Source organism: Rhinoraja longicauda, chromosome 2 (assembly GCF_053455715.1).
Source record: "Rhinoraja longicauda isolate Sanriku21f chromosome 2, sRhiLon1.1, whole genome shotgun sequence".
NCBI lineage: Eukaryota > Metazoa > Chordata > Chondrichthyes > Rajiformes > Arhynchobatidae > Rhinoraja > Rhinoraja longicauda.
Window position 1 is genome coordinate 82,518,709 of NC_135954.1, and position 26,346 is coordinate 82,545,054.

A 26,346-nucleotide genomic window follows, 5' to 3' on the forward strand; every position below is an offset into this window, starting at 1 on the left:
GTCAACCCTCCCGGATGTGACCATCGAGTGCAGAATAACCCCGTCTTCATGCTGAGAATAGCCTCCTTTATGTTTGCTAATTTGTTTACAAAGTGTGGCTACCAGGGGGAAAACCAGCATTTATTGTCCATCCCTGATTATACTTGGGAGCATGGTTGGAAGTGCCACAGACACCAAGGAAGAAGCAATATGGTGCTTTAGATGTACACACCTTATGAAGGACAGATGTTTTCAAAACTTCTGTTGTTCATTTTTGCTGATTTGTTTTCCCAAAGGTTCTTTCACAGTATAGTTGGGTATGAAGTTCCATATTTGGGCCTGGCAGTGCCAAAGAAATAGTGATATATTTCCACGTGAAGATGTACAGAGAGCCTGGTGTTCTTCTATGCCAGTTGCCTTTAGATGTAGAGCCTGAAGATGTTGCAGATGTTATTAAGCAGCATGAGCAATTGACTTTCCAATGTGCAGTGGTATTCAGAGTGGATGGATTGGCTGCTTTTTCCTGGATAATGTCAAACCTATTGCACAACATTGGATCTGTACTAATTCATATGAATGGCAAGTTTTCCATAGTAGCTTGACTTGTGCTTTGGAAGTGGCAGAGGGCATGCCTCAGAATATTCACCTTCTGGTTTGCTCGGAGCTACTGTATATAGATTATTTATTGATTACACCACAGAAGGTCATTCAACAGAGCAGCCCCATCAGTCTCATCCCCGCTACCTCATTAATCTGGATCACTGCAACTTATTTGCTCTCATGAGCCCCAGTTGGTTGTTTTGCCACTGATCCATTCAATTAGTCTACCGATATATCTTTGGGACGTAGGAAGAGACTAGAACCCTTGACAGAAATCCACACAGTGACAAGAAGAATGTACACACACTCTGCAAGACCGAGATCACAATTAAACCTAGGTCTATGAAACTGAGATGGCTGGTCAACAGTGGTCAATAGACAATAGGTGCAGGAGTTGGCCATTCGGCCCTTTGAGCCAGCACCGCCATTCAATGTGATCATGGCTGATCATTCACAATCAGTACCCCGTTCCTGCCTTCTCCCCATACCCCATCTCCCCAGATGATGATGCCATACAATGTCAATATGGCCAGATTTTATATTTGAAGATGTTTCTTACCGAGAACCTATGTTGTTTGATTGGTGCTTACCACTTATCAGCTTTAGCCTGAATGTTTTGCTGTATGTGGGTACAGCTTCATTAGCTGAGGAATTATGGAACTGAATCCTATATTCATCTGCAAACATCTCCACCTCTGGGAGATACTATTGATGTTCAGTTTTTAGTTTAGAGATACAGTGTGAAAACAGGCCATTTGGTCTACCGAATCCATGACAACCAGTGACCCCGACATACTTAACACTATCCTACACACACTAGGGACAAATTACAATGAAACCAAGGCGATTAACCCTACGAACCTGTACATCTTTGGAGTATGGGAGAAAACCGGAGAACCTGGAGAAAACCCACAGAGCTCACGGGGAGAACGTACAAATTCCGTACAGACAGCACCCACGGTCAGGATCGAACCCAGGTCCTTGGCACTGTAAAGCAGCAACTCTACCGCTGTGCCACTGTGCCACTCCTTAACAGCTTGAGGTAATTGGACCTGAAAAACTCTAAAATATGTTTTTATGCTTGCATAAAAATTGGAAGTGGTTGCCAAGAGTGATATTACCTGTAATAATTCACAACGACCACCTCACTTATCTTCAGTATGGGTTCTGACAGACCCGTTATGTTTACTTAATTGTCTCTAACCATGTTCCTTCGTCCTAAAATTGACTCCAGCACTCAAAGATTTTGCACTATTGCCCATTAACTTCACTTTTACTGGGAATTGTCATTGCTATTTTGTTCTCGATCCACAATTGGCTGATCTATGGAACGTAACACTTTTGTCCATTTCTGGGTCAAGACTGTAATGAAATCCAGAGCTAAAGACTTTGCCATAACTCAGAGAACATAGGTGAAGTGATTATTGGTGAGTTCATGGCAGGTGATATCACTCTTGGTGGCAACCTGCATTATTTTGTTGATGATTAAGAGCTTGTGTGATACAGTGGTAGTGGCAGAATTGTTCTGCATTTTGTGGCAGTCCACATCTAGAAAGTTGTCCACACTTTGGGGTAGATGCCAGTGCTGTAACTATGTTCCTGAAACTATTTGTTCTGGCTCAGAGTTGGGGAATCCAAGGATATGGGTTTAATTTGAGAGGAAAGATTTAATAGGAACTCAAGGGGAAACTTTTTCACAGGGATTGCTGAGCACATAGAACGAGCTGCCAAATCAGATAGTTGAGGGAGGTACATGAACACGAAAGGTTCAGAGGGATATGGGCCGAACACAGGCAGATGGGACTAGTGTAGATGGCGCATCTTGGTCTGCATGGGCAAGGCCCTCGCAAGGCCGAAGGGCCTGTTTCCTGGCTGTATAAATCTATGGCTGCTGTACATTCTAGAGTACAATTCCTTGGCACAGTGATCAGAGTGCTGTTTCTGGACATCTTCCGGTGAATTGAGTTGGCTTGAAGACTGTTTTTTGTAATTGTGCTGACTTTAGCAGATTACCATAATTTGCTGATGTATAAATGGAAAAGGTAAGTCCTTGGCATTTGAGGCCCCCTTCAGCCAGAAGTGCTTAATGAATGATTCATCTTGGCTTACTTCTGAGATATTGACAGTAAGAGAAGCTACTATTTAGTTCATTTGATTTGTTCCATGTACTGTAATACAAAGAAACAAATGCTGGCGATATTTTCCTTGAAAATGAGGAAAGAGCAGAGGTGTTTAATTGATATGTTGGTCCAGTTTTTAAACTGAGGGTGGTAAAAACAAGGCTAAAAGAGCAGGTGGAGGCATTACTAATGGAGCAAAATATTGAATGAAAAAAGATCAAAAGCAATTATGCTGGTAGCAATTTATTCCAGAATAGGAAAGGGAGACAACTGAGGTACTGTCAAATCCCTGACTTTGATCATCTGCAAAGACAAAGACAGCAGGCTTATGGGAAAGGCACCTCATCTAATTTCCCATCCAAATTGCACAGCATTCTGACTTGGAAATTTCTAGATTTAATTTTTGTTACTGGGGGAAAGTCAAGGCATTCCTTATGAAATGAAGCAGTACCTTGCTTATTTGACAGTAGTTCACCACGTGCTCAAGGACAAGGGAAGGGAATAAATGCTGGCCTTGTCAGTGACACCTAGATCCTGTAAATAGATAGAAAAGACTGCTGTAATTTTCAACGGTCTTTGTAAATTGGAATTGAAGCAAGGAATTGTCATGTGTTAATCACTTATTTTATTAAAGAACAAAAACTTGGAAATTGTAGTCCCATTAATCTTTGTATATTGTCATTCAAATGTTTTACCTAATCTTAAAAGTCTCTAACTCGTGAAGAACCTCATTTTAAACCCAGTCTGTTTGCAGGAATAGGTTGGATGAAATTATTTCCTCTGCTGCAATCTTTATTGCTAAGGTTGAATAAGCAACTGCCATCACAAGACCATTCTTTCGTTACCAATGTTTCAGTATTTCGATATTTATCTAGAAATTACCAAAACTCTCATCTTGTATGTATGCATGTTGTCCCCGAAATACAACCAAAACGGTACACGATAGCGCAACAATTTTAGGGACACCTTATTCATCATTGGCAGTAGCAAGTTTCGTTCAAATTGTTGTGCTATTTTAAAAGTTATTCACTTTATAAACTTAATACTGTGAATGGGCCTGACAGCCGCGCCTGCGCAGTTGGGGTCCGTTGAGCTAATACTTACATCTTCATCTTGCGTCACAACGGTAAGGCGGCCGCCGGATCCATGCGTGCGCAGTTGTGGGAGGGTTGCTGGGGAGGACCGCCCGTCCCGGCGTGCCCCGCGCCTGACCTTCCTCCCGTGGTGCAGCGCGGTGGCAGAGGGTCAAAGAAGATGGCCGCCGGCAGGACGAGCACGCGGCAGCGCCTTGTGGCCGCTCTCCTGCTGCTGGCTGCCCGGGGCCGGGGCGAGTGGCTCCCTCTCCCCTTTCCTCTCCCCCCTTGCCGCCCCCAGCCCCGGGAGAGACTCCCCGACTGGCAACGGGTCCAAGGGTCGTCAGTTGTGGGAGGGTTACCGAGCCCACAGGAGAGGTTTGGATCCAACGGGTCCACGGATCGTCTAATGTTGAACTAAATTCTCCCAGATTATATCACCAAAGGCTATGTATTGGTAAGCAAAACCAGCTATTTCTGTAAATGTGTATTTTAGGATGAGGACATTGTTGGCACATCAGCATTTATTGCTCATCCCACCATATTCTCAAGAGTGCTGGGAAGCCAAATTCTTGAGCCTTCTCGTGAAGATATTCCCACTATGTTGTTGATTTAAATTCTACAATTTTAATCCAACATAGAAGAAATAATTATAATCAACTTTAACCTAGTGTTTCAAATAGTTCATATTAATTTCATAAATCTAAAATATAAAACCTCTGTATTTACATAGTCTGAAATAATGAAGTCATTCTTTACACTGCAACCAAGGAAAACTTTATAAATGCTGTACATTTGTTAGACAAACACTATTAAAACCACTTTTCTTATTGTTCAATATGCAAGATTTAACCATGTTTAAACTTTTTTTTTAGCAATTTGTACGCCGCCTTGCAAGAATGGTGGTCATTGTATGAGAAATAATGTCTGCTCGTGTCCTGATGGCTACACGGGAAAAAGATGTCAGAAAAGTAAGAGATGCGTTAAGTATTATCCCTTTCTAATAGTATGATATAGTATCTGACCCCATTTATTTAATCAATGGCATAAATACGTTGGGGCCTTTAATTATATCCAATATGGGAGGTCTGGAATACCTGTAATCCTTCTCTCCAGAAATGCTGTCTGACCCACTGCGTTACTCCAGCTTGGGGTAACTCGAAAAGCTGGGTCTGTTTGCAAATTCGGGAATGAGAACATCTCGCATGAGGAGAGGGATCAAGTGACTTGAAAAATAAGAGCCATAGTTTCTAAATAATCATATCAAATTAGTCAGAATTATTTTTAGCAATTCAGCAACTTTTTTTCGATCGATTAAAAGAATATATTTTGCCCGGGTATTTATTTCTTCATTTTTCATTTTTAGTTTGCCGTCCCTTGTTAAATTGCAATATTTACATATACATAGTATAGAAGACGGGATATCAAATTCCCCTGATGCCTATATTATACTCATGAGAGTTCTGCCCTCTGTTGGGAGAAGCAGAATCCAGCAGTTAATACTCGAGACTAATCGAACTGCTCTGAATGAAACTGTATTGCCACATCCAGAGATTTGTAAGGATTTTTTAAAGTCGTGTTTTCTTGCATTGACTACCATGCCAGCACAATGTTCTTATTTGCATGTAATGAGGCAGTCACCTACAGTGTAACAGCATTTACTGCGATAGTTATGTACCACTGAAATGGCTATAATAATGGGCTAATTTCTCAATATTAAGATTTTTGATTAAACACAATGATCAGTGCAATTGGAAACATTGTACCGATGTGGCGTTTTTGTACAACTCCCTCGTGTGGGTAAAGATGAATGAGCTCGAGCTTAATAGGATAAAATTTTAAAGTGGAATGTGTCACAGCCTGTAGAGATACAAGATGCTGAAAAATGAGGTAGACTAGAGAACCTGAAATTGTTAATTTGTCAATGAAAACTGTAGCCAAGTGAGCTTTGTTCTTTCAATTTTATGTTTCATAGCCATAGAAATGAGTCAGGAGGTGAATATGTCATTGTCATCATACATTTTAATCTTATGCAGAAAGCTGCTGGCTGAAAGTTTATGTATTTTTGTTCATTATTTGAAATTATATCATTCATCATATAAGACATGTGTTTTACCCTCCAATGCCTTGAAATTAGGGCGCTTAGCTCTCTTACTTTATCTGCAAATCTTATATAAACGTAATTTTGCACATGGCTGTGAGATAAGGTCCCTTTGTGATGAAAATCCAAGCCAGTATGAAATTGGACACGCCACTGCAAGATGTTTATTGCACTTTACGCTTTAATCTCTGCAGATTGAAGAGCCTGTACTACATTTTAAAAGTTCCGTTGGTACTTTAAAGCTGGCCATTTCTAAATGCATCTTGCAGTGTAGATTAAACATAATTGTATTATTGCAACATTCCAATCTAGATTACACTTAGTTCTGTGCAAGGAATTAACAGTGACTATTCAGAACTGGGTTACTAGTAGGAGACACGGGGTTGTGGTGGAAGGGCAATATCCATGGTGGAGGTCTGTGACCAGTGGAGTTCTGCAGGGATCTGTGCTGGGACCCGTTTCAGATATACAGTAAACCCTCACAATTACAAACCTCTATATAACTGATTTCAGTTATGGCGGACCAAGGCATCCAATTCGTGGTGGCAGTTGGCGGGCATTGCATAGCACAGGGTTGGGACGAGGAAAAGTGCCAGCAGGGAGTGAGCGAGCGGAAAAACACCCTTGAAGAGTGTTGCATTGGGCATGGTTTATCAGTGCCTGCCACAAAGCGAGTTCCCAGGTGTTGGATGCAGGCGCAGCAAGCGTCATTGCACATGTATCGCCGTGGTAATGCATGCCTTGGTCACCCGGTAATAGCACGTGCATCCTGTTGCACCCTTGCACCCCCCCCCCCCCCCCCCCCATTTCCACCAGGTTACCCAATGAGCTGGTGCCTCGTGGCATGCTTCCCGATGTGAGAGAGCGAGCAGCACGAAGGCGGTGTGATAACCGGGCCTTTCCCTGGCTCACCACGTACTCAAAAAGAGGAAAATGTGTCAGTGGTTATGGGGAAAAGGCAGGAGAATGGGGTTAGGAGGGAGAGATAGATCAGCCATGATTGAAGGGCAGATGGATCGAATGACCTAATTCTACTACTATCTCTTATGATATGATATTAGGAATGATGGATGAAGCATATTTTGAATCATCTCAAGTTGCGAGATTGCGGATTTGGCTGAATATGTCACTGTCCTTACATTTCCCAATCTGATGTGTCTCAGACGCTTGTAGTACTGAACCCAAGCAGAAGGGTCCAAACAGCTGTTTCCTTCTCCATCTCTCGCCTCACCAACGTTACTTGATATCTCTGAAGATTTAAATCTTGGAACAGCTTTAGTAAATCTTCAGTAATTTTTTGTTTTGTATCGTGCAGCTAACTCCAGAATCCATCATATTCTAACCCAGTAAATAACCCTATGAATAGAATCTTGAGCAGCTTCATCATTCCCTTTCCATTCAATTGATCAGGAAGTCTGGAATCTATACTGAGGAAGGGTGAAACTATGCTGCAGTTAATTTCAATTCTGCAGTGGCTGCTGGTCCCCCTCCCTCATTACTCTGCCTTTACTAATCGAATAATAATAGGTAGTCTAATGTTCTTCTAAATGATGCATTCTTTTTCATGTAGGTGTCTGTGAGCCAATGTGCATGAATGGAGGAAGGTGTGTGCATCCCAATGTCTGCTCTTGTATGTCCGGCTGGAGGGGAAAAGGATGCAATATACGTAAGTCAGAATTTTAATTACATTTCTGTGCCCATTCAAGCTTCCATTACTGAGAGATCAAGTGCTTTAGTTAAAATTTTGCAACCTAAAAAATAATCTATTTGGTAACACTAAACACAAAAATACGGTAGAATCAGTGTGATGTGTTGCACCTTAACCAAAGTGGGACCAACAACATTGCTTGGAGGTTTGCTAATGTTGTCGGTGAAGATTTCACCTAAGTTGGCAGGAGATGGAGGCTCACATAGGTTTTTCATGTAGACAAGTACAATTAACGTGAGGAGGGATAGCCAAGTCTAGTAGGTAGAGCAAGCATATAAACATCAAGGGAATTAAAAGCTAAATTGCATCTATTTTAATGCAAGGATTACAAGTACAAATATAGATGAACTCAAAGCTTGAATTAACAAGAGTTCTATGTTATAGTAGACATCAGTGGCACATGGTTGAAGGATGGGCAGGACTTGGCATTCAATATACATGGGTATGAAATTTTCAGGGTGAAATGAGAGGAGTAAAAGGGGAGGAGGTTTTGCATAGTTAGACAATAATTATAATACTTCGGAACAGAGAAAGGATATCAGAGAAGGCTGCCCAAATTTGGCCATATGGGTCGAGGTCAGATATGAAATGAGTGTTGTCTTTTTGTTAGGAGTGTATTACAGATCTCTCAGTAGTCATCACGACATAGAGAAATGGGTGTGAGGGAAAATAGCCAGGAGATGCCATAAAAGTAGGGGTTGGAGGAACAGAAGATTGCAAATGCTGGAAACTTGAGCAAACACAGAGTGTTGGAGAAATTTAGTGGGGTCCGCCAGCATCTGGGAAAAGAATAAACGGGTGATATTTCAAATCAGGTTCCTTCTTCAAAAGTAAATGGTTATTGTAGGGGGTGGGGATTTCATTTTCCCGAACATCAACCGGGAATGGTAAAAGTGGTAACACAAGTAGATAGAGTGGTAAAGAAGACCTTCATCAGTCAATGAATTGAGTATTGTGAGAAGTTCTGATCACCCCTTTACAGGAAGGATTGAGGTTTTGGAGAGGCCTTAGAAGAAATTTAACAGAATGCTGCCTCGATTAGAAGGTTTTAGCTATTCGGTGAGGTTGTAAAAACGGATTATTTTCTCTGGAATGCCAGAGGTGAGGCCAAGACTTAATAGAAGGATGTAAAAAAATATGAAAAAGAAAGATAGGGAAGGGAGCAAGAATCTTTTTCATCAAAGTGGAAATGTCGAGGTCTAAAAGCAGAGCTTTAAGGTCAAAGTGGGAAAAGTTTAAAGATGAAGTGTGGGCAAGTTTTTAAAAAACACACTGAGCAGTGGGTGCCTGAAAGGTGCAGCCAGGTGTGGTGGTGGAAGCAGGTAGGATAGTAGACAATAGGTGCAGGAATAGGCCATTCGGCCACTTTTGATAGCACATGGATGTGCAGGGAATGGAGGGCTATGGAACGTGCAAAGGTAGAGGAGATTAACGGCATAATGTTCAGTATGGTCATTGTGAGCTTTATCCCTACAGCAAGAAAACAAGCCCTTCGGCCCACCAATCACTGGTCACTCCATACACCAGCACTACCCTACACATCAGGAACAATCTACTACTTTTACAGAAGCCAATTAACCTTCAAACCTGTACGTCTTTGGAATGTGGGAGGAAACCAGAGTACCCAGAGAAAACCCACAGTCACAGGGAGAATGTACAAACTCCATACAAACTCCATACTGTGCCACCCTCGAAGAGCTGAAAAGCTTGTTCCTATGCTGCACTGTTTGATTCTCTGTATATTTTGAAGTGGTTGTGGGAGAGAATAGGGATGGAACAATAATAAAGGTCTTAAATTGGGGGCACAGCAACGTTATTAACATCTGGCAAAAGTAGACTAGGAGCATCTGCTAGCAGGCAAGTCTACATTTGCAGTGGGAAGCATTCAAAGGAGTAATAACAAGTATTCAAAGCCAACATATTCCTCAAGGGCAAAAGATGGGGTAACAATTATAGAGAAGCCCGCATGTCAAGGGATATTGAGGATTGGACTTTACGGCATAGGGTTGGACTTTATGGTGAGAGGGGAAAGATGTAATAAGAACCAGAAGAGAAACGTTTTCACATAGAGGGTGGTACTTGTATGTAATAACCTGCCAGAAGAAGTGATTGAGGCAGGTACAAGAAATGCATTTAAAAAGACATTTGGGCAGAACCCTAACCCTAACAGGAAAAGTTTGGAGGGATGAGTAAGCAAATGGAAACATCCAAGGTTGGCATCTTTATTAGTATTGCCAGGTTGGTCCAAAAGGCCTGGTTTTGAGCTATATGACTCAGACACATACAAATACAACAGGGCTTTGTGTCACAGACAATTGTGATAATGGGCACAACCTACGAACATAACCCCCCACTGCAATGTGGAAGTCACCCGAAATGAATCTCTCAGCATGCCACTTTAAACCTTGTTTTCAACTGCAAACACCAGATTATCTTTAAATTTGTATCACTTTGCTTACCATATATTTAAATTCACATTCTTTGAAGTATGTAAGAATCCATCTTTTATCTTCTTGTGACAATTTAGCTGTCTGTGTACTGAAGTGCAAGAATGGAGGAGAATGCATTGGACCCGGTACTTGTCATTGTCTGCCTCAATGGGAAGGTCTACATTGTCAAATACGTAAGTCCACTTTCATTAGAATTGCCTCTTTCATCTTGGTTTGTATATTATGACAATGCTTTCAAGGTGAAGGTATGGAAATGTGATAATGCTGCTCATTCCTTATAACATATAACAACTACAGCATGGAAACAGGCCTGTCCGGCCCTACCAGTCCACGCCGACCATTCTCCCTGACCTAGTCTCATCTACCTGCACTCAGACCATAACCCTCCAATCCCCTCCTATCCATATACCTATCCAATTTACTCTTAAATAATAAAATCGAGCCGGCCTCCACCACTTCCACCGGAAGCCCATTCCATACAGCCACAACCCTCTGAGTAAAGAAGTTCCCCCTCATGTTACCCCTAAACCTTTGTCCCTCAATTCTGAAGCTATGTCCCCTTGTTGGAATCTTCCCCACTCTCAAAGGGAAAAGCCTACCCACGTCAACTCTGTCCGTCCCTCTCAAAATTTTAAAAACCTCTATCAAGTCCCCCCTCAACCTTCTACGCTCCAAAGAATAAAGACCCAACCTGTTCAACCTCTCTCTGTAGCCTAAGTGCTGAAACCCAGGCAACATTCTAGTAAATCTCCTCTGTACCCTCTCCATTTTGTCGACATCCTTCCTATAATTTGGCGACCAGAACTGCACACCATACTCCAGATTCGGCCTCACCAATGCCCTGTACAATTTCAACATTACATCCCAACTTCTATACTCGATGCTCTGATTTATAAAGGCAAGCATACCAAACGCCTTCTTCACCACCCTATCCACATGAGATTCCACCTTCAGGGAACAATGCACAGTTATTCCCAGATCCCTCTGTTCCACTGCATTCCTCAATTCCCTACCATTTACCCTGTACGTCCTATTTTGATTTGTCCTACCAAAATGCAGCACCTCACACTTATCAGCATTAAACTCCATCTGCCATCTTTCAGCCCACCCTTCCAAAAGGCCCAAGTCTCTCTGTAGACTTTGAAAATCTACCTCACTATCAACTACTCCACCTATCTTAGTATCATCTGCATATTTACTAATCCAATTTGCCACACCATCATCCAGATCATTAATGTAAATGACAAACAACAGTGGACCCAACACAGATCCTTGGGGCACTCCACTAGACACTGGCCTCCAACCTGACATACAATTGTCAACCGTTACCCTCTGGTATCTCCCATTCAGCCATTGTTGAATCCATCTTGCAACCTCACTATTAATACCCAACGATTTAACCTTCTTAATCAACCTTCCATGTGGAACCTTGTCAAATGCCTTACTGAAGTCCATATAGACAACATCCACAGCCTTGCCCTTATCAATTTCCCTGGTAACCTCTTCAAAAAATTCAAGAAGATTAGTCAAACATGACCTTCCAGGCACAAATCCATGTTGACTGTTTCTAATCAGGCCTTGATTATCCAAATAATTATATATATTGTCCCTAAGTATCTTTTCCATTAATTTTCCCACCACAGACGTCAAACTAATAGGTCTATAATTGCTAGGTTTACTTTTAGAACCTTTTTTAAACAAAGGCACAACATGCGCAATGCGCCAATCTTCCGGCACCATCCCTGTTTCTAATGACGTTTGAAATATTTCCGTCATAGCCCCTGCTATTTCTGCACTAACTTCCCTCAATGTCCTAGGGAATATCCTATCAGGACCTGGAGACTTATCCACTTTTATATTCTTCAAAAGTGTCCGTACCTCCTCTTCTTTAATCCTCCTAATTTCCATAACTACTCTACTTGTTTCGCTTACCTCACATAATTCAATATCCTTCTCCTCGGTAAATACCGAAGAAAAGAAATTGTTTAATATCTCCCCCATTTCTTCCGGCTCAGCACATAGCTGTCCACTCTGACTCTCTAATGGACCAATTTTACCCCTCACTATCCTTTTGCTATTGACATATCTGTAGAACCCCTTGGGGTTTACTTTTACATTACTTGCCAAAGCAGCCTCATATCTTTTTTTCGCTTTTCTAATTTCCTTTTTAAGATTCCTTTTACATTCTTTATATTCCTCAAGAACCTCATTTACTCCCTGCCGCTTATATTTATTGTATATCTCCCTCTTTTTCCGAACCAAGTGTCCAATTTCCCTGGAAAACCACAGCTCTTTCAAATTATTATTCTTTCCTTTCCACCGAACAGGGACATAAAGACTCTGTACTCTCAAAATTTCACCTTTAAATATCCTCCATTTCTCTATTATATCCTTTTCATAAAACAACAATTTCCATTTCACTCCTTTTAAATCCTTTCTCATCTCCTCAAAATTAGCCTTTCTCCAATCCAAAATCTCAACCCTTGGTCCAGATTTGACCTTCTCCATAATGATATTGAAACTAATGGCATTATGATCACTAGACCCAAAGTGCTCCTCAACACATACCTCCGTCACCTGACCCATCTCATTTCCTAACAGGAGGTCCAACACTGCCCCTTCTCTGGTAGGCACCTCTACGTATTGCTGCAAAAACCTATCCTGCACACATTTTACAAACTCCAAACCATCCAGCCCTTTAACAGAATGTGATTCCCAGTCTATATACAGAAAATTGAAATCACCCACAATCACCACTCTGTGCTTACTACTAATATCGTAAGAAAGTTGTTAAATTAGCTGCTAATTGTAATATATTGGATAAAGGGAATCAAAGCTCTATGTAATTACTTATTTAACATCGCAACTATGTCTAGATAACTGTCCACCTTTACTATGTCTTGTGGTTTCCAAGCCATGTATATCCTTACGGTGTCTGGCTGTCCGTTTTCCCCGGCTCGGGGGTTTACCATAGCTCTCATTGGCATTACTCTCTTTGCTGTCTTTCGTGGATGTATTTTAACTCCCTCTGCAACACTTGTCTTGATTACTTCTCCTTCCTCCATACATTTCTCGGCCCTTTGTCTTCTGACTCGACTTCTCTGTGTCTAACTGGGGGAGGGGCTGTAGCCTGGTGTGAGGCAGGGTAGAGACCCTGGGCTCCCTGGAGTGGGGGCGCAAAGGGCAGAGGTTTACACCACCCTTGTTCGTCATACTCTTCTATAAACAGGGTCGCTATGCCAGACAAGGGGTCTCCGAAGGTATTTTTCTTAACCGGTTGTTTTTTAACTACCAATAGTTTACAACCTTTTTCAGCGCTTAATTTTTCTTTCTCTGGTCTTTATCCATTCTTCAATTCTCTTTTTCCACCTTTTCCCTGCCTCTCGTTCCCATATCAACTGTTCGGCTTTTTTAATAGTTTCCACATTCCATGTTCCCCCTACTTCAGTTCCCAATCTTTATGTTATTGAAGCAGATAATTGTCGGTGATCTTTACGTTTTTCAGGATCCAAATAACACGAGTAGTACCGGAGCTCCCCCATCACTCTTATCTAGAGCCTGTCCCATTATTGCTAATTTCCAGATATTTGTTTATCTGAGCTGTCCAATCACAAAATTTCCTGACTTTAGTCAGAGCTGTTCAATCTTAATTTCCTGACATTAGCCAGAGCTATCCAATCAAAAGTAACAAAGTCACAGATCTGTTCAATCAAAAGTCACAAAGTTACAAATTTCCAGACTGCCCTAGCCTGACCTGTTCAATCAAAAGTCACAAATTTCCGTCTTACCTTACATTGTTTGTCTAAAGAATCTCGGCAGGGAACCAGATCGACCTCCGATGAGGGACCATGGTGTTCCCGGGAACTTGCTCAGGAGTTCAGACGCAATGGATCTGATAGTGCACTTTACCTCCTTCGAGGTCCCGGTTAGACCGCAGCCTCTTACTCAGTCGTCGGAGATGGTTCCAGCGAGATCCTGCCGAACTCGCCAATGTTAAAGTCCGTTTTCTCTTTGGCAGGCAACAATATCATAAAGTTAGTAGTAAAACATTTATTACTATTAATATTTAATTTCTTACAACATGGTCAGAAAATTATCCAGACATGTTCAATGCACAAAAAGGACAAATTAATTATCACCCAATCATTCTGAAACCATTGATTTAATGGGGAACTGTTTAAAACGTTTACTCTTCATCAATATTTACATGATGCAAAATATATGAACTCTTATTTTTTCAAAGCTGTGTGTCAACAAAAATGCTTGTATGGAGGCAAATGTATTCTTCCGAATGTGTGTTCCTGTCGTCCGGGATATACTGGAATCATCTGTGGCAAAAAGGTGAGCTTAACTCTTCCTGGCTAATTTTGTCACTGAGAAACAAAATTGCTTATTTGGTGCTTTGCTAACTCCAGTAATTAATAGTTCATCCAGAGGTTGACAACCTATCCAGTCAAGCGCGTTTCAGACAAATACACATGTTTTGTAAATTAATTTTGCAATGATCACAACTTTGGTTCTATCTCCAACTGCAAAATCACCTTTTTTGTTGGCAAAATATACCAGTCATGAACTTTGTATGCTAATCTCTCAAGTTAAATGTCTTTTCCTTATCTTTCACAAAGTAAACTCCCATTCAAGACAGCTTACTTCCACCATTATATTAAGCATTTCCACTGTCTATAATCCATCTGACATTAAAATTTGATCCATACCATTAGTCAACGTCATGGTGGTGCAGCGGTAGAGTTACTGCTTTAAAGCGCCAGAGACCTAGGTTCGATCCTGACTATGGGTGCTGTCAGTACAGAAGTATACCTTCTCCCCGTGACATGTGTGGGTTTTCTCCGGGTGCTCCGGTTTCCTCCCACCTTCCAAAGATGTACAGTTTAGTAGGTTAATTGGCTTCAGTAAAAATTGTAAATTGTGCAATGCGTGTAGGATCCTGCTAGTGTATGCGGTAATTGCTGGTCAGTGTGGACTCGGTGGGCCTGTTTCAGCACTGTATCTTTAAACTAAACTCCGAGCTGGAATTCCATTGACTCTCTGCTGTAAAAATCAGCTAATGCTTTTGTCTTCATTCTATCTCCCACCATGTTCCATTTTCTTTCATTATCTATGTTTACAGATCTTTAGCATTTGATTAAAAAGTTGATCCTACTTTGCTAACACCACGCAGGGCCTCAATTCCTCAATTCCAATTCTAGCCCTTAAACCACTATGTGCCCCGTGTTCATTCAACTCCCCTCTCTTTATGCCCAATATAGAACATAGAAAAAGTATAGCACAGAAACAGGCCTTTATACTCACGATACCTGTGCCTAACATACTATCAAGATAAAGTAACCTTACATGGCTACACATGATCCATCCTCCTCCATTTCCTGCATATCCATGTCTATCTAGAAGCCTTTTAAATGCCACTATCATATCCACCACCACCACCTCTGGCAGCACATTCCAGGCACTCAACTTGAACTTCTCACCTTAAAGCTATGCATTATAGTCATTGCAGCATAGAAAAAGGCTCTTTAGCCCAACTTACCCACACCAGTCCAATTTGCCTGCATTTGGCTATATCTCTCTAAACCTATTCTATCCAGATACGGTTCCCCTTCATGTTCAAAGGTTTATTAAATCTTGCACCTCTCACTTTAAACCTATGACCTCTTGTTCTTGATTTGCCTATCCTGGCGAAAAGATTCTGTCCTATCAATTCACCTCATGATTTTATACACCTCCATAAGATCATCCCTTTGCCTTCTGCACCCCGAGGAATAAAGTCCTACCCTGCCCAACCTCTCTCTCCCTTGAACACAGGTCCTCAACATCCATGTTTAAAAAAAACGACTGACTTGGTGAAAAAGTTCTGACTGTTTACCCTGTCTATTCCTCTCATAATGTTATTTACTTCTACCAGTTTGCCCTTCAACTTTCAGCATTCTAGAGAAAACAAACCAAGTTTATCCAACCTCTCCTTGTAGCCAATACCCCCTAGGTATATAATACCAGGCCACATTCTGATAAGAGGTATATGAAAGCATTGTTAAATGTCTAGAATTTCTATTTCGGATGTTTTATTCAGTATACATTCAGAATCAAGATAGGAAATTATTTTTTGGGTATTGTAAGCTTTTCACAATCTGAAGTTTGATATTTCAGATTATATAGATTAAAGATGAATGCACAAGTTGAAACAAGCTTTCAAGTTCATACCAGGGCAAAGAAATCTGTTACGATTGTTACTGAGCAAAATCTGATCATTCCCAGTATCACATTTCTACAATTAATTGTTCCTTTTTTCCAGGTACCAATAAGACTGGGTTAACTTGGCCACGGTAGCTAACATTCTTTCAAGCAATATTGGACAGAACATTGACCGAAAACTGGAAATGACTTTGCTCAATTATTATTATTACAAACAAGGATGCATTAAATTAAATCAAACCATGCACCAATACTTGCAACTCTGTATTAATCGTGGTGCTCGAGTGTTTGAGTAAAGTGGTGTTTACAGCTAAATAATGAGGTACTGTAAAGCAAATTTAATGACTCTCATACCACTTTCTGTAGCTTTACTACCTCAATGGAAAGTCAAGGGTTCGTTCCAGGACACTTGGAAAAATCATCTGTTTTTGTGAAACATTTAAATTTACATAATCTCCACCTGCTGTGGTACATTTATTCTGATTTATTTACCAAACTCCAGCAGGTCAGTAAATTGTTTCAAAGAGTTATTTTCATGCATTGTGTCTCAGGCTGTAATTAGTAATGATGATATCTGCAACCCATGTTAAAAGTTATGTTTAACCCAATAATTTGTTCTCCTAATGTTTTTCCTCCCAAGTTTGGAAAGTCTTGTAATGTAAACCATTCATGTGAATTTCAACTTAACTCTGAAATGAAGGATCAATACCCAAAAGAGGGAGAACCTCATCCAACCTGATTCCATCTAAATGGAAAAAATTGTATTTTGGAAAATTATCCATTGGGTAATAGACCAGAAAGTTGTCAGTAAATTTAGACTCAGAATTGCCAACACTAGCATGAGTGGTTGAACATTTAAATCTTTAGAGCATTTTAAGAGGCAGTACCCCACTCGTAATAAATGCCTCTTACATCTGGAGCAAACTAGAAGTTCATTCACCAAATTCTTGAAACACAATAGTCGTTACCCATTATGGAATCAAATTATGCATACTTTAAGGTGTGATTATTATTGTGGGGAGAAAAATTATATTGTGGGTAAATTGAACTATTGAACCAAAACCGGTTAAAAATGGCATTTATCACAGTTTATATCCTGGGTGCAAATTAACACTGTAATCCAGTATTGTCTTAACTTTATCTGCATATACTACCCAGAAAACATTAATTAAACTGTAACCACTTATGTAAAATAATGTTTACCTAAAACATTATAAGTGGAATTCTAAAACATGCACAATGCACTGGTGCATATTTTCCAGAATTTGGCCCAATCAATAAATGCATTTGCCTATGGCATGCCATACGTTCAGACGTTATCTAGGTGGTTATGTTTTATTTTATCTATAGTACATTTGTAGGAAATTATTAAAAGTCATGCTTTGATCACTAAATAGGATTAGCTTTGATGTAAAAACTGTGTTCACAAATCCATGGAATTCATGCACAATATTTTGCTACTTTTCCTTCAGCTGCAGTTGCATGTTATTAATATTTTCCCCATACAATATTCATCTCAAGTTAAAAAGTGTTTATAAAGTTTAAATAAATCTACAAACTAATATCCAGATCAAATTATTGTTTTACACTATTTCTACAGACATGATGCTAAAAATTATTGCATAATACATGTATATACCAAAATGTATTCAAGTTTATTTCTTGTTTAATTAACACTGTATATATAAATGATGTGTGAACATTAAGGTTTATGTAAAAGTATTAAATTTATTTTTTAATTACTGAGTTGTAAATGCTGTACATTCCAAATAAACATGTGAAAATCCAAGGCTTTTTTTTAAGTAATCAATTTTGTTTCAGTGATTATTACGTAACAGTCCTACTTTAGTGATGCAAGAGGAAGTCTCATTATCATGCAGTATATATAATTGTTACCCAGGTTTATGAAAATCTTTTGGGGAATGATATTAAATATAAAGAGGGGAACAAAGGAATGAGCAAGAGACAAGTAGGAAAAGACCAAATTATGCCTTAGTTAAGGAGGATTGCATAGCTTTAGGTAAGGAATGCAATGAACTCAGGAGATCGGAAATAAGTTGGAAAAAGAAATTGGAAAGAATATTGGATATTCCATAAAATATTGAAAAGATTACCCAAGCACTAGTTTATAGTTGCAGCGACCAGACATGGGAATCTGACCTGCCCCCCCTTGGTTGAGAATTTAAATTTATACATTTGTCTTATCTACTTATTAGAGCCAAAATGGATGCTACACATTTTAAATTGAGAACATTACCTGCAACCTTGTGTATTATATAAAGTTGGGAAGGCTATGAACTCCAAAGCTGGCATATATAATATGCAGAACAATAGGTTCACAACGACCAAGATGTGATTCCTCCTCCTCCCTCATCCATCCCCCATCCCCTGCAACACTGCTAAATAATCCACTTTGGGAAGCATTTTAACATTCTGGAAACAATTGCACACTCCTAAATGCACACTTTTCTGGGCCAAGATTAGTTCTTGCAATCTAAGCATCCAAAAAATAGAACGATAATATCTGGAGATAACAGTTCAGAACAAAATATCTCCTATTATGTATAAAGTCAAGTAGAATATAAGTCAATAGTCAATAGTTAGAAACATAGAAAATAGGTGCAGGAGTAGGCCATTCGGCCCTTCGAGCCTGCACCGCCATTCAATATGATCATGGCTGATCATCCAGCTCAGTAACCTGTACCTGCCTTCTCTCCATACCCCCTGATCCCTTTAGCAAAAAGGGCCCCATCTAACTCCCTCTTAAATATAGCAAATGAACTGGCCTCAACTACCTTCTGTGGCAGAGAATTCCACAGACTCACCACTCTCTGTGTGAAGAAATGTTTTCTCATCTCGGTCCTAAAAGACTTACCCCTTATCCTTAAGCTGTGACCCCTGGTTAATTTTATTTGTCACATACACATAAATGTGCAGTGAAATGAAAGATTACCCACAGTCCAACAATAAGAGCAATAAAAATAAGCAATAACACACACAATCATAAACCAACACCAAACAAAAAGAAACATCCATCACAGCGAGTCTCCTCCAGTCACCTCCTCACTGTGATGGAAGGCCAGAATGTCTTTTCTCTTCCCCTGCCATCTTCTCCCGCGTTCAGGCTGTTGAGGTTGCCACGTTCCAGGCCGCGCCGGACGGTGAAAGGTCCGCAGCGGGCCGACCCAAGCCCCACGATCCGGGGCGGGCGAAGACGCTGCCGCTGCACGTCGGAGCGGTCGGGGCTCCCGACATTGAAGCCCACACCGGGCAAAGAAAATTCCGCTGCCTATTTCAGGTGAAAGGTCCGTGGCGGGCTGACCCAAGCCCCGCAATTTGGAGCGGTCGAAGACACTGCCGCTGCCGGAGCTCCCGATGTCGGCCCCCACCCAGGGGCCTGCGGGCTTCCGATATCCACGCGGCCCACGGCCGAAGAAGCCTCCAAAGCTCCCACAACGCCACCACAGCCTCCGAAGGCAGCCAGCTCCGCAGGTGATGAGTACAGTCCACGGGCTCTGCGAACCAGAGCCCAGGTAGTCCCAGGTGGAGGCCGCCAGCTCCAGGTGTTTGGCCGATGGTAGGCCGCAGCGGGAACGGAGACACGACCCAAAAAAAAGGTTGTGTCTTTGTTTGGAAGAGACAATTTTACAGTTCCCCCCCCCCCCCTCCACATAGTACACAACCACAAAAAACACTACATCACATCTAAACACTGCAATTAAGACAAAAAACACAAAAGACAAACGGACTGCAGGCAAGCCGCAGCTGCGAGGGCAGCGCTGGCGCATGAGCCAATGAACCAGCTGCATCTTCAAAATTGAGATTTTGTAGTCAGTCTTTTATTGTCAATGAGAGACATTAGATCTGGAATTGTAAAACTGAGCATAGCAAATATGATTAACCAATGATCACTGTTTATAATGACCACAGCACGGTGGCACAGCCGTAGAGTTTCTACCTTACAGCGCCAGAGATCCGGCTTCCATCCCGACTACAGGTGCTGTTTGTAGGGAGTTTGTACATTCTCCCCGTGATCATGTGGGTTTTCTCTGAGACCTTTGGTTCGGTTTCCTCCCATACTCCAAAGCCGTACAGGTTTGTAGGTTAATTAGCTTGGTATAAATGTAAATTGTCCCTAGTGTGTAGGATAGTGTTCATGTCTGGGGATTGCTGGTTTATGTGGATTTGGTTGGCCAAATTTCCACATTGTATCTCCAAACTAAACTAAAAAGCACCACCAACCATTATATTTAAATGTAGACACATTCCCACCAAGAGATAATTAGTCTTAAAACGTGTTTCACAATCTTGATATACGTGGCAGTAATAAACCCCCAACACCAATTAGGTAATCAAACATGCAAAGTGACCAAAATAATCCACCCTGCTTCAGCCTTCTTTGATCCTCAAAAAAGGTAAGAATTATATGGAATTTGTCTCACACACTTTACTTTTGAAAGTAATTACTGAAAAACCTAATACATTGTTTAGTCAAATGAAAAATGATAAAGAAGTCTCCTTTCAGGAATAAAAAATTTCATTCCATTTTTCTCTGCATTGAGGGCCACTGTCGAATCCACATCTACATTGGGTGAATGCATTTTCCTCCATGCAGACAAGAGGAGTCACACTTCACTGCAAACAAATGAGATCAGTGTTGGTGACTGGTGCCAGTTAACAAGCAAATGTTCTATTCTGGGACAAGCAGAACAAAAGATCACTTTTTGACTGAGATTCTAAAGTGACATTAAATTCAAACTATATTCAGTTATCTCAGTACATATTTCAGAGAATAGATGCAGTATTGATTTAAAATTTGATTCGTATGTGACAATGTTAAAAAGAGAGAAGCACAAGAACAAGAATTTTTGGAAGGCAACATTCCAAGCTCAAACCATTTAAACACTGATAACCGAACGATACAGAGAAGACAGAATAGAATTGAGCTGTGGCTTATTGGATGATGAAACAAGCACAAAAGGATTGCATAGCTTACTCTGCGAGGGGTGGCACAGTGGTGCAGCGGTAGAGTTACTGTCTTACAGTGCCAGAGATCTGGGATCGATCCTGACTACAGGTGCTGTCTAAGGAGTTTGTTCTCCTTGTGACTGCATGGGGTTTCTCCAGGTGCTCTGGTTTCCTCCCACATTCCAAAGGTGTGCAGGTTTATAGGTTAATTGGCTTTGGTAAAAAATTGTAAATTGTCACGAGTGTGAAGGATAATGTTATAGTGCTTGGGGTAATCGCTGGTCGGCGTGGACTCTGTCCCATCGGGCCTGTTTCTGCACAGTTTGTCTAAAGTCCTGTATCTTAAGTTCTCATGGCCTGTAGGTTGAGTGGTCATCTACTAAAACTTGCTATATTTTTGTTCCATTTATATTAATAAGGGTCCACACTGTCAAAGTGCCTTAAATGCTGTTACAGTACCCGACTCAACTACCTCCTCCAGCAACTCGTTTCATATACCCACCACGTTCCCAGTGAAAAAGTTGCCCCTCAGGTTCCTAATTAATCTTGCCCCTCTCGCCTTAACCTTAAGTTCTCTGGTTTTTGATTCCAGTATCCTGGGTAAAAGACTTTCTGCATTCACCCAATCTATCCCCCTCATGATTTTATGTACCTCTAAGATCATCCCTCTGCCTCCTGCTCTCCATGCAATAAGGTCCTGACTTGCCCAACGTCCCTTGAATCCTGGCAAAATCCTCAAATCTTCTCTACAGTCATTCCACCTTAATGATATCCTTCCTTTAGCAGGATGACCAAAACTGAACATAGTACTCCATATGTGGCCACACCAATATCTTGTACAACTGTAACATAATATCCCAACTTCTATATCAATATGCTGACTGATGAAGGCCAATGCACCAAAAGCCTTTTTTACCACCCTATCTAGGTGTGATGCCACTTTCAAGGATCTATGTACCCGTACTCCTAAATCCCTCTGCTCTATGACACTCCCCAGGGCACTTCCATTCACTATCAAGTCAAGTCAAGTCAAGTCAAATTTATTTGTCACATACACATACTCGATGTGCAGTGAAATGAAAGTGGCAATGCCTGCGGGTTGTGCACAAAAATAATTACAGTTACAATAAATAAAGTTAATAAGTTACTAAACATAGCACCAAAAGTGTCGACAAAAATTTAGTCTCTGGGGTTATCAAAGTTGACAGTCCTGATGGCCTGTGGGAAGAAGCTCCGTCTCATCCTCTCCGTTTTCACAGCGTGACAGCGGAGGCGTTTGCCTGACCGTAGCATCTGGAACAGTCCGTTACTGGGGTGGCAGGGGTCCCTCATGATCTTGCTTGCTCTGGATCTGCACCTCCTGATGTATAGGTCCTGCAGGGGGACGAGTGTAGTTCCCATGGTGCGTTCTGCCGAACGCACTACTCTCTGCAGGGCCATCCTGTCCTGGGCAGAGCTGTTCCCAAACCAGACTGTAATGTTGCCGGACAGGATGCTCTCTACAGCCCCAGAGTAGAAGCAATGAAGGATCCTCAGCGACACTCTGAATTTCCTCAGTTGTCTAAGGTGGTAAAGGCGCTGCTTAGCCTTACCCACCAGTGCGGCAATGTGCGTTGCCCACGTCAGATCCTCTGCGATGCGGACTCCCAAGTATTTGAAACTGCTCACCCTATCCACAATAGACCCATTTATCTCCAGTGGCGTGTACGTCCTTGGATGTTTAGCCCTTCTGAAGTCCACAATCAGCTCCTTTGTTTTAGTGACATTCAAGAGGAGGCTATTGTCCTGACACCAGAGTGCCAGATCAGCCACCTCCTCCCGGTAGGCCTTCTCCTCGTTGTTGGAGATCCGGCCCACCACCACAGTGTCATCAGCAAACTTGATGATGGAGTTTGAGCTGAACCTGGCCCTACAGTCATGTGTGTACAGGGAGTACAGTAGGGGGCTAAGGACGCAGCCCTGGGGGGATCCTATGTTCAGGGTGAGGGAGCTAGATGTGTGTTCCCCCATCCTGACCACTTGGGGCCTGGCAGTGAGAAAGTCCAGGACCCAGGCACACAGAGGGGTGCTAAGCCCCAGTTCCAGCAGCTTCTCAACCAGTCTGCTGGGGACTATTGTGTTGAATGCTGAACTAAAGTCAATGAACAGCATCCTCACATAGCCCCCCTGGCTGTCCAGATGAGAGAGAGCGGTGTGTAGAACCTGGGAGACCGCATCATCCGTGGACCTGTTCGGACGGTATGCGAACTGTAGTGGGTCCATGTTGCGAGGAAGGAGGGCGCAGATGTGCTTCTTGACTAGCCTCTCCAAGCATTTCATGACAACCGAGGTGAGGGCCACCGGTCGGTAGTCATTTAAACACGCTGGAGAGGCATTCTTTGGCACCGGTACAATGATGGATCTTTTGAAGCATGCAGGGACCACGGACTTTGCCAAGGAGAGGTTGAATATTGTGGTGAGCACTGGAGCAAGCTGAGTAGCACAAGACTTTAGTACTCGCCCAGATATACCATCTGGGCCTCCAGCTTTCCTCGTGTTCACACGCGTCAGAGCCCACCTCACCTCATGCTCGGACACCGAGAATGTGTGCACATCCCCGGCGGTGGATCCCCCTCCAGCCTCGCTAGCCAGCGCCCCTTCGGTGCTGTTTTTAGACGGCGAGCTGGTGGTGTTACCCGTCTCAAACCGTGCGTAAAAAGAGTTCAGGTCATCAGCTAAGGAGGAGCCGGCACTTCCGGTTGAGGGGGTGCTGGACCTGTAGCTAGTTATAGTCCGTAGCCCCTGCCAAAGGCGCCTGGTGTCCTGCTGCTCCATCTGTGACTCCATCTTGTCCCGGTACCTCTTTTTTGCATCCTTCACTGCCCTTCTCAGTCGGTAGGACTCTCCCTTGTAGTCGTCCATGTTGCCGGATGCCAGGCCGGAGTTGTAAGCAGCGGTGCGAGCATTCAAGGCCACGCGAATAGACCTGTCCACCCAGGGTTTTTGGTTCGGGAAGATACTGACCCTTACCGTGGGGATGATGGTATCGGCTATTGTGGCAATGAAGTCCGTAACCGCTTCCGCAAACTCATTTACGTCTCTGGAACTTGCTTGGAACATGTTCCAGTCGACTTCGCTCAGTGCATCTTGCAGCATGGCCTCTGAATGGTCAGCCCACCGCTTTACGTCCCTCGTCACTGTCGCTTCCCGTACTATCCGTTGTTTGTACTCCGGCAGCAGGAAAATGGCAGCGTGGTCAGATTTCCCAAAAGGAGGGAGAGAAACGGCCTTGTAGCCTTTCCTGAACGGCGTGTAGCAGTGGTCCAAAGTTCTTTCCCCCCTGGTGACACACGTGATGTGTTGGTAGAAGTTGGGCATGACCTTTTTGAGATTTCCCCTATTGAAGTCTCCAGCCACCAGCACAGCCGCATCAGGGTTCTTGTTTTGGTGCTGACACACCACATCGTGTAGGGTGGACAGTGCCACGTCGGTGTCCGCATGCGGTGGGATATAGACGGCTGTGATGATCACCGAGCTGAACTCCCGGGGTAGGTAGAATGGTCGGCATAGGATAGTTAGATGTTCCAGGTCCGGCGAGCAGGAACGAGAAAGCGTCTTAATATTCCCAGGATTACACCAGTTATTATTGGTCAAGAAGCAGACTCCTCCGCCCTTGGATTTCCCAGATTCTTTCGTTCTGTCCGCCCGGAAAACAGTGAAGGACTCGGATGGGCAGATCACCTGGTCAGGCACCAGCGGGGTCAGCCATGTTTCAGTCAGACAAAGGATGTTACAGTTCTTTATGTCCCTCTGGAATCTGATCCTTGCCCTCAGGTCATCCAGCTTGTTCTCCAGGGACTGGACGTTGGCCAGAAGTATGCTGGGCAGAGGTGGACGTAAGGCTTGGGTTCTCAGCCTGTTCCGAACCCCCCCTCGCTTCCCTCGGTGTTTTTTCCGACTTTCCCACTGACCTGCGCTCCCACTGCTGCTGCCGCGGTGCGCTCCTTTGATGATCTCTATCGGTATATCGGTGAGTAGATTTCTGTTTAATAGTGCTCCTGTAGCGCTCGAGTTTAATTTTACGAGCGTTTCCCGGTCGTACATTGGTTAATGCTAAGTGCTAGCACACGCTAGAGCACTTAGGGATAATTTTAAAGTAAACATACCAGTTTAAAACGCACAGTTCCCGCAGAGCTACCACGACGGCGACTGGACTGGACCGCGCCCTGTCCCAAAGTGATTTAACAATTAGCAACACCTCGTACTTATATGCATTAAACTCCATCAGCCATTCCTCTGCCCACACCATCAGGAACCTACTGTAATTTTTGATAACCATCTTCACCGTCTACGATATCACCAACTTTAATGTCATCTGCAAACATAATAATCATACCTTCTACATTCTTATCTAAATTGTCGATATAAACCACAAACCGGGGGGGGGGGGGCGCTAAAACAGTGTTATTGAGACTTGCAAAATGTAGTCATATATATTGCACAGAAATCAGAAAATCAATAAAATTTAATTCAATGTACCATCATATTTCAAACAGAGTCATAGAGTGATACAGTGTAGAAACAGGCCCTTCGGCCCAACCACACCGGCTAACGTGTCCCAGCTGCACTAGTCCCACCTGCTTGGTCCATATCCCTCCAATCCTGTCCTATCCATGTATCTATCTAACTGTTTCTTAAACGATGGGATAGTCCCAGCCTCAACTAACTACCCACCACCCTCTGTGTGAAAAAAATTACCCCTCAGATTCCTATCAAATCTTTACCCCTTCGCCTTGAACCTACTGGTCCTCGATTCCCCTACTCTGGGCAAGACATTGTGCATCTACCTGATCTATTCCCCTCATGATTTTATACACCTCTATAAGATCACCCCTCATCCTCCTGTGCTCCAAGAAATAGACCCTACTCAAACTCTTCTCATAGCTCACACCCTCTAATCCTGGCAACATCCTCGTAAATCTTTTCTGAACCCTTTCAAGTTTGACAATATCTTTCCTATAACATGGTGCCCAGAACTGAACACAATATTCTAAATGCGGTCTCACCAACGTCTTATACAACTGTAACATGACCTTCAAACTTCTCTACTCAATACTCTGACTGATGAAGGCCAATGTGCCTAAAGCCTTTTTGATCACCT

At 42.4% G+C, this 26,346-nt stretch overlaps 1 protein-coding gene across 1 annotated transcript in view; it reads left to right on the top strand.

Annotated features, from left to right (window-relative positions):
- vwde (von Willebrand factor D and EGF domains) overlaps positions 1 to 17,835 on the top strand; it is a 141,401-nt gene extending 123,566 nt beyond the window's left edge. The window contains exons 28-32 of the mRNA XM_078422030.1: positions 4,648 to 4,743; positions 7,444 to 7,539; positions 10,109 to 10,204; positions 14,275 to 14,372; positions 16,339 to 17,835. Of these exons, the coding sequence (XP_078278156.1) occupies positions 4,648 to 4,743; positions 7,444 to 7,539; positions 10,109 to 10,204; positions 14,275 to 14,372; positions 16,339 to 16,359 (407 nt within the window). The 3' untranslated portion in view covers positions 16,360 to 17,835. The remainder of the gene's footprint in view (positions 1 to 4,647; positions 4,744 to 7,443; positions 7,540 to 10,108; positions 10,205 to 14,274; positions 14,373 to 16,338) is intronic.
- The last annotated feature ends 8,511 nt before the right edge of the window (positions 17,836 to 26,346 follow it).